This window comes from Phalaenopsis equestris, unplaced genomic scaffold, assembly GCF_001263595.1.
Source record: "Phalaenopsis equestris unplaced genomic scaffold, ASM126359v1 Scaffold203382, whole genome shotgun sequence".
Classification (NCBI taxonomy): domain Eukaryota; kingdom Viridiplantae; phylum Streptophyta; class Magnoliopsida; order Asparagales; family Orchidaceae; genus Phalaenopsis; species Phalaenopsis equestris.
In genome coordinates, this window is record NW_018223013.1 from 123,867 (window position 1) to 138,141 (window position 14,275).

A 14,275-nucleotide genomic window follows, 5' to 3' on the forward strand; every position below is an offset into this window, starting at 1 on the left:
TGGTATATATATATATATATATATATACATAAAGCCCAAGGGCTAATATATTAAAGAAGATAACGTACAAATATGTTGTATGAGATGACATAAAAGAAGGCTCAGCTCACACAATACAACACACACAAAAACCCAAAGAAACAAAGATACATAAAAATAAAAAAAAACTAAAGATACACCAACAGGTGCAAAGGTGTTAGGGACGTCCCACTTTAGTTTTTCCTCTGCCTCTAGTTCTCAGAAGAGAATCAACTAACAAATTGGTAAAGTGCGTACCATCAACTGAAGTAACCAAAGCATCATCCATCAGATTTCTGAGCTCAAGTATGTCTCCATTTTTCTTCTTCCTCCTGGATATGTAGACTATGTAGACTTGTCATTCTGTCATTCCTCATCTGAGGATTGACTCATCTGATCAATGGATTGGTCCAAAAGTGACCGGACAGGTGTAGCCCGTTACACATCATCATCCCTCTGAGTCTGAGTCGCATTGACATCTTTTTGGACTTGATGAGGAAGTAGTGAAGCAGCATGTATTTTCACCTGTAATATCAGTGATAGGTTCAAAAGCAGGCGGAGTTCGAAGAATCTCCCTCGCCTTCACAATAGGAGGTTCCAAAGACGGGAGAGATGCAACAATGTGTGGAGACTGAATGGTTGATATACTGACTGCGGGAATAGTGATGTCTTCAGGTGTATCCTTTTGATGATTGATAGTGTTAATAACTTGAAGTTGATCAGGTGAAGTTGGAATCACTGCCTCTAGAAGAGTATTTTGTTTTTTTGGTCTGAGGTGGGGATGTAGATGATGACATTGAGAACTGAAGTGGCCGAACATACGACACTTCGAACAATACGAAGAAAAATGTTCAATCTCTACCTTCTGCCAATATCCATGATATTATGTGCCCAACCAAATTTCCTCAGAAGCGGAAGAAGTAATGTCTCTTTCAACAAGTACTCTAGCTTCAAATGAACGAGAAAGATTAAAAGTAGGAATGTTCGTCTTGAGTGGCTTACCATAAGCTGAGACAATAGAATACAACACTTTTTGAGAAAAAATGATGAAATTTCAAACCAGGAAGGCAAATCCAAACTGAAATGATTCGGGGTTCCGTCTGTGGGTCAAAATCCACAGACCATTTCAGAAACTTCATTGCTCTGTTATCAATCTAGATTATTTTTCTAGCAAATAATCGTATGTAATCTTCTTCATTATTAATATGAATAACAATGTGTCTTCCATCTAATAGTCCAATTTTTCACTCCCCAACAAGTTGCATAATTTCAAATTTCTTGCAAATAAGCTCCACTTTGGGATGACCATATAGAAATTTTCTAACCAAATTCAGACGACAGAAGAAAGAAAGTTGAATACCTTCGGCTTCTGTAAGAAAGATGGCAGGCTTCCCATTCTTCCTATCAAGTTTTTTGATGTCATCCTCCCACTCAAACGAATGATCAAAAGAGCATGATTTAGGTGTAGCTGAGGCGTGGACACCCGTGAGGGCAGCTGCATACAATATGTCTGGAGCCATGTGTGACATTAAGAAAAAAACAAGGAAAACGAACGAAGCTGAGAACAGAAAAAATAGGAAAAGTGGCTTCGATCGAAGCTGAGAACACGGAAGTCGCAGAGTTTCGACCAAAGCTGAGAACACGGGAGCCGCAGAGCCGAGTACTCCTGAGCCGCAGAGCCAAGTACTCCCGAGCCACTCGCGAGACGGGAAGGAGTCGCGAGACGAGAAGCTTCAGAATTCCCGACACGGGAAGCGGCAGAACTCACGAGACCGAAAGAATCGCGAGAAGACGAGCCGCACAGCAGAGCCGAGAACAGAATTCGCAAGAAGGGAAGCGGCAGAACTCGCGAGACCGAAAGAATTTAGACGAGCCGCACCGCAGAGTATCCGAGCCGAGAAAGCTCGCGAAACGCGAGAAGAAGCAGCAAAGTTGCTATGGTTCGCCGTCAGGCCAAACCCTAGTAGAGCCGAGCGGGAAAATATATAAAAGACGTACTGAAGATATTTGAATTGTTGGGCAAGCTTAGTGAGGAGATTGGAGCATATTGTGTCATTTTCAGCATTGATTGATGATGCTTCCAAGATTTTTTGTTTATTTTTGTGACTGAATACATTTCACTTTGTTTTAAGTGAGAATATATATATATATATATATGCCGAGTACCCCGGTCTGTTGGTTGGCATCCACGGTATAAGACACTCAAGTTGGGGGTTCAAATCTCCTCTGGCACAGTTGGTCTTAAGAAGGTGGTACTCGAATTGTTAGGCACATTAGGGGTAGTTGGAGGCTCGTTTAATAGCCTCTGGACATTCATTTTCAATATATATATATATATATATATTCCGCCTAAATAGAAATTTCTTAATAAAAAAGAGGATGCAAAGGTTTTAGTGAGTGGGTGTTAGGAGCCCACTCACAAAGCATACACGACTTGAAAAAGGAAAAATGTATAAGTATACCCCAAAAAAACAACCTAGATAAATTTTCCAAAAGCAGTGGGAGGATTTGCATCTTTCCCTCCCCCGATTCTAGAAATGGAGTTCAGCAACAAACTATGAAGGGGGGCTTCCAACTGAGATTATCAAACAGTCATCCTATAGATTCTGGAGGTGAGGGATTCCTTTTTTCTTCTTGTTGGATTTATAAACCTATCATTCATCTTCCACTTGTTGATTCAGCTGATCGATTTCAGTGGAGAGCTCGCCTTGATCTTGGCATTCCTTCAGTGTATGAGTACCTTCCCCAACAACAATATGTGGTGCCAACTCATTATGGTGAAATTCCAATACAACCAAATGAGAGGGATTAGGTGTCTCAATAGGTTTGCATAAAAGTGGGTTCTCATCAGGTTCACTGAGAGCAATATCAGGCTGTATAGGAATGCTTCCATTGTGAGAAATGGGGACATCAAACAGCGCATCTGTCTGGTTAACATTTGTACCAATGGGTTTGAATAAAGTTGCAAGATCTAAAGTTACCTCTTTGGTATTACAGGTAGAATCCACATGTTGAGGGATCAAGGGTTCCTTTGCATTTTGTTCTAAAACTGCACTGTCGAAAATACCATGTTCAGAAATAAATGATTCCGTTGCATATTGTTCATCCATAAGATCATCTATATCCAGCTGTATTCGAATATTAGGTTTCAACTTTGGGTGTAATCTGAAGCATTTATCATGTGTGTGGCCAAATATTTTACAATGATTGCAGCAGTCCATAATAATTTGTTGTCGGTAACCATTGTGAGCAGTGTCAAGCCAGATTTTTTCTACATCTGGAAGTGTAATATCCCTCTCTATTAAAATCCTTGCAAAAGAAGGCCTTGACAGGTTAAAGGTAGAAATGTCTAACTTCATTGGTTTTTCAAGAATAACCCCAATAGCATATAGTACTTGACGGTTGAAGAAGTGGAGCTTGAGTCCAGGTAATTTAAATCATATAGGCACAATGGAAGGTTTTTGACTTGGATCAAAGTCAATAGACCATTTAAGCAACTTCATATGTTTGCCCTCAATTAGTATGTGTTTCATCGAGAATATCATTGCATAGTATTCTTCTTTACTCAGTTGTATCATAACATGTCTTCCATCAAAGAGACACACCATCCAGTCTGCAACTAACATGAAATCTTCAAACACTTTCCTGATAGTCTTCATTTTAGGGTCACCCAATTGGAACTTTCCAATCAATATGAATTTATGATTTTCAGTAAGAGTTGAAATTTCAGTATCAGAAAAAATTAATATTGGTTTGCCCCCTTTTTTCATGTTTTTTTATGAAATTACGATTTTCATGTCCAGCAAATGAATCGTGATACATCTGCGGAAAAACTAAAGTATCTTGGGGTGGAAAGGAGCACCGTCTTTTGCCAACCACTGCGCATAGGAGGGTTTGCCCACATTCGGAGCAGGTTCAGTCGAAGGTGAGAGAGCTGCCATAAAAACAGTCTAACCAAAAAAATTGCAAATGTCGTAAGAACAACAAGAGAAGGACGACGAAAGATGGGTAGGAGGGCCGACAGTTAAGGATAGCTGCAAGATTTAGGCATAGTTGAACTTCACCTGAGTTGAAGCAGATGGGCTAACCAGACGTAAAGTCCAAGCAATTAAGCGATTCAGAGGAGCGAATGAGCGATCCAAACCAGGCTGAAGTCAGAAGTCACAACGAAGTCCGCACCACAATAGTCGCGGCAGGTGACGCTAGGGTTTTCACTTAGTCGAAGGCAATGATGTGGACGCCTTCGCGTAGATAGCAAGAGAGAGGTTGGGCCTAGACGAGGAGGCGAACCTGTTTCAGGTGCGACGCGGTCCCCCTTCCTCGAGCATGATAAGGAGATGAACAACTGCTTCGTTCTCGTTCCAACGCATAGATAACGAAGGCTGCCCGAAATGCCATGGAGTCACAACAAGAGAAAAACCTAGCAGAACAAACCACATCGATATATATATATATATATATATATATACGCGCGCGCGTATACACGGTCTGTCTATGGCTTCATCAATCTCGTTCTCGCACTGTTAGGGTTCACCTCTATTGGAAACCCTAGTTTTTCTGCTCCATTACATTTTCTCGTCGATCAAGAACTGCTCGTCTTTCAACTTTTTCCTTGTCTGTTTCGTCGCCATCGCCTTGCGTCGCAGCAGTTTGTATTTTGTCGTCCCGAGAAAGCTTGTGTCTTCAGCGGCTCGTTCTTCGTCGTCCCGAGAAGGCTCGAACATGTCATCTCAGCTGCCTCTCACGTCCTTTGACTTTTGAAGGACGTCTGGACGCAGGCTCGTCCTTTCCTCAGGCTCGAAGCAAAGATTTTGCATTTAGCATATCCGCCCTCTGCTCGACCGTTGATCCCCCTTTTTATGTCCATTACAACTCTATTGCCTTATCGACACGCCTCCCTCTTTTAGTTATGGCTTCGGACATATCGTATGCTGCTGCCCTTGCAGGTGTCCACGCCTCAGGTACTTCTAAATCGTGTTTATTCCCTCTTTCGTTTGAGTTGGCGGAGGACATCAAGAAACCTGGCAGGGAGAATGGAAAGTCAGTCATAGTCAGTCATCTTCTTTACGGAAGCTGAATGTAATCAGCTTGTTTCCTCTTGTCGTCTAAATTTGGTCGAAAAATTTATTTAAGGTCATCCCAAAATGAAGCTTATTCGGAAGGAATTTGAGCTTATGTGTCTTGTTGAGGAGTAAAAATTCAGACTTTTAGATAGAAAGCACATCCTTATTCAACTTAATAATGAAGAGGATTACACAAGTTTATTTGCTAGAAGATTAATCTGGATTAATAGCAGAGCTATGAAGATTTTAAAATGGTTTGTGGATTTTGACCCACAGACGGAACCACCAATCATTCCGGTCTGGATTCGCCTTCCTGTCCGGAAATTTCATTATTTTACTCAAAAAGTGTTGTACTCTATTGCCTCAGTCTATGATAAGTCACTCAAAACGAATATTCCTACTTTTAATCTTTTCCGTCCCTCTGAAGCTAGGGTACTTGTTAAAAGGGACATCACTTCAATCGTTTCCGAAGAAATTTGGTTGGCACACAACACCATGTATATTGGCAAAAGGTTGTGATTGAGTTTTTCTATTCATATTGTTCGAATTGTTGTATGTTCGGTCACTCCAGTTCTCAATATCACTATTTGCACCCCCATCTCAGACCAAAGAAGCAAAGTGCTCAGCCAATTGCAGTGACTCCACCTCCTCTTAATCTGCTCCAAGTTATTAATAATATTGATCATCAGAAAGATACTCCTGAAGATGTCATTATTCTCATTAGTAATATGTCAACCATTCAGCCTCTACACAATCATGACGTAGGTTCTTCGTCGATGGAACCTCTTTTCATGGTGGCGTGGGAGACATTTCAGACTTCACCTGCCCTAGAACTTATCGTTGATGTAACGGGTGGCAATATTTCTACTGAGTTTCTACCGTCTCATGTTGGGTAATGTGGAGACCCGGTCCACCAATTTAATTAGCTTCTTAATTAAGAATGTCACCTACCGCTCACCTACCACATCCCGCCTACCGCTCACCTACCTCCCACCTACCGCTCTCATGCTTCTATAAATAGAGAGGGTATGAGGCTTAGGAGAGCGAAATGCAAGCTAAGCCTCAAGCAAGCAAAGTCAAGCAAGTCCAAGCCAAGTCATCTTGAGAGCTAAGAGAAAGAGAGGAAGAGAGAGAGAAAGAGAGAGAAGAAAATAAAGATTTTCTTGTAAATGTCGAGGCGTTCGACGGTGTAATTCCTCGAAGTAGTAAAATCCTCTGCAGCTCCGTGGACGTAGGCAAATTTGTCGAACCATGTAAGGCTATGAGTCGCTCTGATGTTTTTTTTCTGTGCGCAATTTTTCTCGTTCCATTTTTTGTTTTATTGTCGTTGTTTTTTCACAACAACTGGTATCAAAGTTTTGGTTCAGATCGAAGGAAGAACGATGGGCGAAGACGAAGTGATGACATCGGGGATCGAGAAGTTCAATTGCACAGATTTTACTTACTGGAGGATGCAGATAGAGGGCTACCCTTAAGGGAAGAAACCTCATGGGAAGAAACTTCATCTTCAGTTACTGGGAAAGAGACCAGAAAAAATTGACGATGCGGAATGAAATCTGTTGGATCGACAGGTTCTGGGGGTTATACGATTAAACCTGTCGAGATTGGTTGCCCACAACCTCATAGAGGAGAGGACTTACAGATCTCATGGCGGCTTTATCAGGTATGTATGAAAAGCCATCGGCGAATAATAATGTGTATTTGATGAAAAAGTTATTCAACTTGAAGATGGTGGAAGGTGTCTCTGTTGCTCAACCTCTGAATGATTTCAATACTATCACAAATCAATTGTCATCTGTTGAAATTGATTTTGATGATGAGATACGTGCACTGATATTGTTGTCTTCATTGTCAAATAGCTGGGGAGCCATGAGGATGGCAGTTAGCAGTTCTGCAGCAAGCTGAAATATGATGATAAATATGATGATATTTGTGACTTGATTCTGGCTGAGGATGTGAGCAGGAAAGACTCTGGCGAGACCTCGAGTTCGAGTTCGGCGCTGATTGTTGATTCCAGAGGGAAATCACCAGATAGAAACTCAAACCGTGGAAGATCAAAATCAAAGTCAGATCAGCAGGCAACCTGCTAGAATTGTGGCAAAGCTGACCACATAAAAAGGATCTGCAGAAATCCTAAGAAAAAAGAGAATGATGGCGTTAATGTTGTATCTAAAGAAATACATGATGCATTATTTCTGGCAGTTTACAGTTCTGTTGATGACTGGATACTGGATTCAGGGGCTTCCTTCCATACATCTTTCCGTCGGGAGTTAATGCGAAATTATGTTGCAAGTAACTTTAATAAGCTACATCTGACTGATGAAAAAGCTCTGGACGTGGTACGGATGGGAGATTTTGATATTGCACTCCCTAACAAGAGCACATGAACTTTCCAAAAGGTCAGGCATGTTCCTGAGTTGAAGAAAAACCTCATCTCTGTTGGACAACTCAATGAGGGTGGTCATTCGGTGGTGTTCTCAGCTAGCACTTGGAACGTTACAAAATGAGCATTACTACTAGCTCGGGGTAAGAAAACTGACACACTATATATGACTACAAATTTACTCAGACATGGACACAAAAGTCAGAGGTTCATTATGGGGAAACAGAAGGTCCATTTCTTGAAAAGTGGCAGAGCGCCAAAGGCGGGAAAATCGGACTATGTACAGACAAATGGTGGAGAACCACATAGTTATGAAGAAATCTTGCAAGATGAGAATTCGAGCAAATGGGAGCTAACCAAGAAGGAGGAGGCAGATTCCCTTCCAGGAATCAGACTAGGAGCTGGAAGAACTTCCACCAAGGAAGAAGACATTGCACAACAAGTGGGTGTACCGGGTGAAGACTGCGCTTGATGGAAGTAAGAGGTACACGGCTGGACTTGTTGAAAAGGGATTTCAGCAAGGGCAGGATATTGCTCATGCAGTGGGAGTTGTAAGAAAATACAAGAGTAACCCAGGAAAGAACTTATTGGTACGATGCTACGTTGACGGTGATATGTCAACTGAGGGTGTTACTTTTGAGAAGTTAAAGTTGTGCTCAACTTTAGCTGGTCTTCTGACATGAAGACAGGGGCTTCGAGTTGCAGAGGTGGAGAATATCATGCTTGAGGAAAAGGTCGGTACAGCTAATAGATGATGCAACCAGTAGGTGATGCTCTCCAAGTGGGAAAATTGTTGGGTAATGTGGAGACCTGGTCCACCGAATTTAATTAGCTTCTTAATTAAGTATGACACCTACCGCTCACCTACTATACCCACCTACCGCTCACCAACCACATCTCACATACCGCTCACCTACCTCCCACCTACCGCTCTCATGGTTTTTATAAATAGTCTCTTTTGATTTAAAGAAAATGCAAGTCAAGCAAAGTCAAGCAAAGTCAAGCAAGACCAAGCCAAGTCATCTTGAGAGCTAAGAGAAAGAGAGGAAGAGAGAGAGAGGAAGGGAGAGAAGAAAACAGAGATTTTGTTGTAAACGTCGAGGCGTTCGACGGTGTAATTCCTCGAAGTAGTAAAATCCTCTGCAACTCCGTGGACATAGGCAAATTTGTCGAACCACGTAAATCTGTGTCGCTCTGGTGTTTTTTTTCTGTGCACAATTTTTCTTGTTCCATTTTTCATTTTATTGCCGTCGTTTTTTCACAACTCCTCATCAGGACGAGCAAGTTGTTACTGTTACTTAGGCACATGGGGCTCATGAAATGCTACAGTCTACACCTTTCCGACCACCTTCGGACGAATCCACTGATCAGATGAGTCAATCATCGGATGAGAAATGACAAATTTATACATCTAGGAAGAAAAAGAAGAATGGAGGTTTATTACCAAACTTGATGGATGATACATTAGTTGTTTCGGGTAATAACTTAACAATTTGTTAGTTGGCTCCCATCCTAGAACTAAAGGCAGAGGCAAGGCTATATTGGATCTTTCGCATGCTAACTGATTCTGCAAGTGTTGGCAGACTATTGACGTACTTTTTTCTGTCTACTTTTTAATCTTTTTTTGGGTATACATGTATTTCTGTGTTGTATGTCGGGTGGTTAGGGTGTCAATTTGGGAAGAAAAACCCAAGAGCTGATTTTTTTGAAATAGAAAAGATACATAAAGATTAGTCATCCAAATTATCTGTACCTTTCCTTTTATTAATATATTCACCTTTGGGCTTTCAATATATATATATATATATATATAGAAGAAAAACCCAAGAGCTGATTTTTTTGAAATAGAAAAGATACATAAAGATTGTATGAGAGAGCCCAATAGAGGCACCCTACCCATATGATACTAAGTACAGTAATACCCCAACAAAAAGATACAGATAGACTCAAGAAAATAAAAACATGCAGAAAACAAAAGCTAGGGGTGACTCAGTTTAGTCCTGCCTCTTCCTCTAGTTTTAGGAGCGGAGTCAGATAAAAAACTTTGAAGTGTTGTGTCATTGCCAGGAGTAACCAAGGTATCATCCATTAAACTTTCAAGTTGGAGTGTTTCCCCAGCTTTTTTCTTCCGTCGAGAAGTGTAAACCTGTCATTCTTCATCAAAAGACTGGCTTGTGTGATCATCGGCAGATTTAGAACCGCAGTAGAAGGAAAGACAGTCGTTGCCACAGCGATAGACGTCGAGAAATGTAAACCTGTCATTCTTCATCAAAAGACTGGCTTATGTGATTGTCCAGAAGACTGACTCGGTGTGATCATCGGCAGATTTAGAACCGCAGTAGAAGGAAAGACAGTCGTTGCCACAGCGATAGGTTCCAGTGTATGTGAAGTGTGAATTGTCACCTCTGCACCTAATGCTTCCTGAATAGGGACATTATTTGTTGTAGTATGGTCAGGAGAAGAGTTCCCACCCAACTCTTGTCTTGTGGTGACTCCCTCCCAGGTTGGTTGTCATCCGGTTTATTAAGAGCGCGTTCAGGCACGTGGGACTAACAACATGTTCTTGTTTTTGACTATTGGTTTCAACTGTGGGTGCAATATGAAACATTTCTCCTGCGGGTGTTCAAACATTTTGCAGTGCTTACAGTAGTAAGATTTTTGTTCCATAATTATTTTTTGCTAATAACCATTGTGAGCCGAATCGAACCAGACTTCTTCTACATTTGATAGTGTAATATCTCTTGGCCTTGAGAAATGAACTGTGGGTAATTTTATCTTTAAAGGTTTTCCAAGAATAGTCTTAATTGCATATAAGATAAGTAGGTCAAAAAATTGAAGTTTGAGTTCAAGTAATAAGAACCAGATAGGTGCAATTAGGGGTACTTGATCGGGATCAAAATCAGGGTCCATTTGAGCAATTTCATATGTTTGCCCTCAATTGTGATGAATTTTTTGAGAAAATCCTTGTGCAGTCTACTTTTATACTCAGCTGTATCATAACTTATCTTCCATCAAAATGACCCACCTGTTAAGCCCCTACTAGTTTGAAATCTTCAAAAACCTTCCTGATAGTCTCCATCTTAGGGTAAACTAATTGGAACTTTCCTACTAGAGTAAATTTAAATTTTTCTGCACGAGTTTAAATTTCAGCGTCATAGAGGAATATTGCTGGTTTGCCCGTCTTTTCTCTACTTTCTTGAAGAGATTGCAATCTTCATATTCTGCAACAGAATTATGGTACATCTGCGGGAATATCGGACTATCTGCGAGGTGGAAATGGGAATTGCATTTGTGAACCACTGTAACATAGGAGGGTTTGGCGGGGTTTTCACAGGTGACGGCGGAGTAGGAAAGCCCAGAGGCCATTACCGCGGCCAGTGCCAACAAAGAACACAAAGCCCGCTGTCGAGCAGAACTAGGGCCTGTATACGACGCACCGGGTAGTTATGCCACCAGATGAAGCAGACAACGCGAGAAAAGCGAGGCACAACAGGTGTCGGCGCAGCTGTCGAAAGCACCAGGTAGCTCTGCCGCCAGACAAAGCAAACGACGCGAGAACGCAAGGCACGTCGACGACGCATGTACTAACGACGAAGACGACACCGGTATTTTCCAAACCGAGCGAAGGCAACTCGAGACGCTAGGGTTCGCCATTATCACGGCATTTGAAGCATTTCTTAGCTAAGACTATAGTGGTTGTGTTATTCTTCTGTCTTTTTCTCTCTCAGAGATTTTATCCTTCTCCTGAACAGTATTCTCAAATCTCTAAGGCGTGCTCCTGTTGATGCCTCCAACTGCGGATAGTTGTCTGAATGGCGGTGGGTGTCTCTCTCCACCTTCAGTGCCGAGGTCTAAATGTCACCTACATATAAGGTTGTCGTTAAACCACATCATCGATGATGGGCTTCAAGCCTCTCAACTAAATGGTTATCGTGTGTTTCTTTGGCTCCATCAAATCAAATTCAACTTAAACAGCATAAACTTTGTTTTGTACTCCACTAATAGGTCCCTCCTCTATAGTTATTGGAGCCTAAAAAAAAGATCCTGACAGTAATGTGGAGGTAGTTATTGTCGCGGCAACTAACATTTCGCCTTTTCTCAGGTAGTAATCTTGCTCTATACATCTCTATTTCTCTCCTTCAAGTTCTCCTAGCACAACGAGACACTCTTCTTTAACTTGATAGCATATAGCTTCACTTTTCGGTCATCTGACAAATCCTTGTATTCAAAATCCTCTCGATAGTTTGCAATCACTCTATTAAGTCATTTGAATTCATTTTCCTCACGAACTCTATTATGTCCAATTTCTCTTTCGTGTCTTTGTTTCCTCTAAAAGGCACTTTATCCATGTGTCTTCCAAAAGACATTTCATCTTTGTATCCTCTAACAGATACTTTATTTTTAAATCCTCTAACAGACACTTCATCTATCAGCCTCCTCAGAAACTTGTATCCCAAAGCATTGTGGCTTGTCTTCTTCTCCACTGGAATCATACCTACCAAAGGAATTCAAGTGGTCCTCCCTCTCGCCTCATCGGATCTCATTACTATGTTCGATGATGACCTCACCTTAGGTCCTTTCTTCCAGATAAGCAAGTCGTTGTATCACTCGGTGGAATTATTGATGCATCTCGTCCATAGTAAACTATTGATCAGGTTCTAGCAATTATATCATCAGCAGCATGATTACGATTTGGGTGTGGATAGGTGAAATGAGGAGTGTAGGGATGCTGTAGGGTGGAAAAGAAAAATTATTGGTGGAGTTAGTGTTGGGTAAAGGTGGATGCTAGAAATCCTAAGATATGATTAGAATTAGACTAGCTCTTATACCAAATGATACTGGAGTTAACCCAAATAACAATAGTAAAAGGAAATATTATTATTGAAAATAAATAAGCAGTTACAACCAAACACTTTTGAAAGGGTAATACAAAGCGTATCCCAAAATTGATGACCAGTGACGGAGGTTGAGAGTTGGTCGTCGGGTGTGATGGGAAATGCAAGAGGGTGGTGGGATTGTTGGTAGGATGGTTACAAAGAAGAGGAAGTGACAGCTTAGTTGTAGTGAGAAAGAGGAAGGGGAAGGGGAAGGGGAGTGTTGTTCGATGGTAGAGAGAAGGCGAGTGATTGTGGACTTCAATGTGAAGATTGCAAGTGGCAAGGACAATGATTAGGTGGCAGGGGAGGGGTCTGGTTGCTAGAAGGGCGACTGTGAGGGATGGCAGCAAAGTGAGAGGAGACTGTGTGGTAGGCAGCTACAAGAAAACATCGAGGGGGTTGTTTTTTGAGTGGCTGCAGCAAATATGATCATTGCGGCAATGATGGAAAGTTGTGGAGGATTAGGAAGGTCGGTGATAATTACCACCTCAGACAACATACAGTCGAAGCACAACTCATCGTCGGTTACGACCCTAGAAGAAAAAACTTAGACGACAACAGCTGTCCTGACAAAATACACGAAGAGCAAATTCTTCTAGAACACAAAAATAGCATACTTGCAAACATGGGGTAAAGAAGAGTGGACCGCAGTTTGAATAGAAGGGAAGCCCATGTCTGGAAGGACCGGTCGGTCCCTTGTTTTGCGTGGACTGAATCGATCCAGAGCAAGGATCGCAGCATTTGCTGCATATAGGGTGTGGATGCCCGGCATAGTCATGTATTTTCGAGCTTTCGAAAATAAAGTATGACAAAATATGGCCAAAAAAGCATTGGTCTTATCCTGAAATAAAAACAACTCAAACACATCCTATTAAATGTTTTGATTGTTTTCCGGTACAAAATGATGGTTGTTGTTTTCAAAGAAAAATGCTACGAACTTAGCAATGTCAAAATGTTTTCAATTCTGATGAGCACAGTTAGAAGTGTGCATCACAAACTTTAAAAGCTTTTAATTGCCTGCTCCATAATTTACAATAAACTTGAATTTGTGGATTTATGTTAAACCCCAATGTAACGTTATATTGGCTTTCTTTTCTAATGGTTTTTGGTGAAGTTTAGGAAAGTCATCCACAACCTAAAATATGATCTTGAGAGAATAAATTTTCAGATCACAAAATTAAGAAGAAACCAGTAATGCACCTGTGTCTCCCGCTTGTAATTGCATTGATTGAATGCAAGGCGTGACCCCTTCTAGGACATACATCCTGCTGTTGTTATTAGGCCAGAAACGAAATTGAAATACCCATTCCTTGCCACTTGCATCTTGCATTTTTAGAGGAAGACCTTCTGGCTGAGAAATCGGAGGAAAGTATGCCTGTTTATAACATTGTTCATGTTAATTTAAATGAGCCTTCTGCAAAAAAACTGATGCACAATGCATGTGTTGTAAATACTTTATGAATCTCTTACACAAGCATGAAATTAATTATTAATTGCAATAAAATAAGAATAAGTAAACCCATTTTATATTTTATGGAACATACATGGCATTATTCTAGTTGAGATATACAAATTATAAAATAAGTTAAATTTTAATGTATAGAGGGTCTTAGGAGATAAGTTAATTGACATATTCCGTAGGAAAAGGTATCCCAATATGGTTCACTTGCCCTCTTGTTATCCTCAAGGCATAACATATACTCCAACTTTTGACTGGGTCGTGTACACCAAAAAAAAGGCACTTAAAACCAGCAATGTAGCGAACCCAAGGAAAGAAAATGGGAACCAAGTCTTATCTCACTTTTTTTTCCCTTAAACTACAGCAAAATCCTCTTACCTTCCTCAACACACAATCTTCGCAAAGGAATGGCATGCCTATTGTTGCTGTGCTCATCAGCTAAAACATCACCCCCCCCGCAAGTGTTGGCAGACTA

The 14,275-nt window shown here is 41.0% G+C and overlaps 1 protein-coding gene across 7 annotated transcripts in view; it reads right to left on the reverse strand.

The window, feature by feature from the left end:
• Window positions 1-14,275, reverse strand: part of LOC110036175 (B3 domain-containing protein Os07g0563300-like) — a 76,202-nt gene that overhangs the window by 37,527 nt on the left and 24,400 nt on the right. For all 7 annotated transcript variants that reach the window (XR_002295213.1, XM_020740562.1, XM_020740564.1 and 4 more), the window contains exon 7: window positions 13,542-13,716. Coding sequence is in view for 6 of the 7 variants with exons in the window: in XM_020740562.1 (XP_020596221.1) it covers window positions 13,542-13,716 (175 nt within the window). In the remaining variant the exon portion in view is untranslated. The remainder of the gene's footprint in view (window positions 1-13,541; window positions 13,717-14,275) is intronic.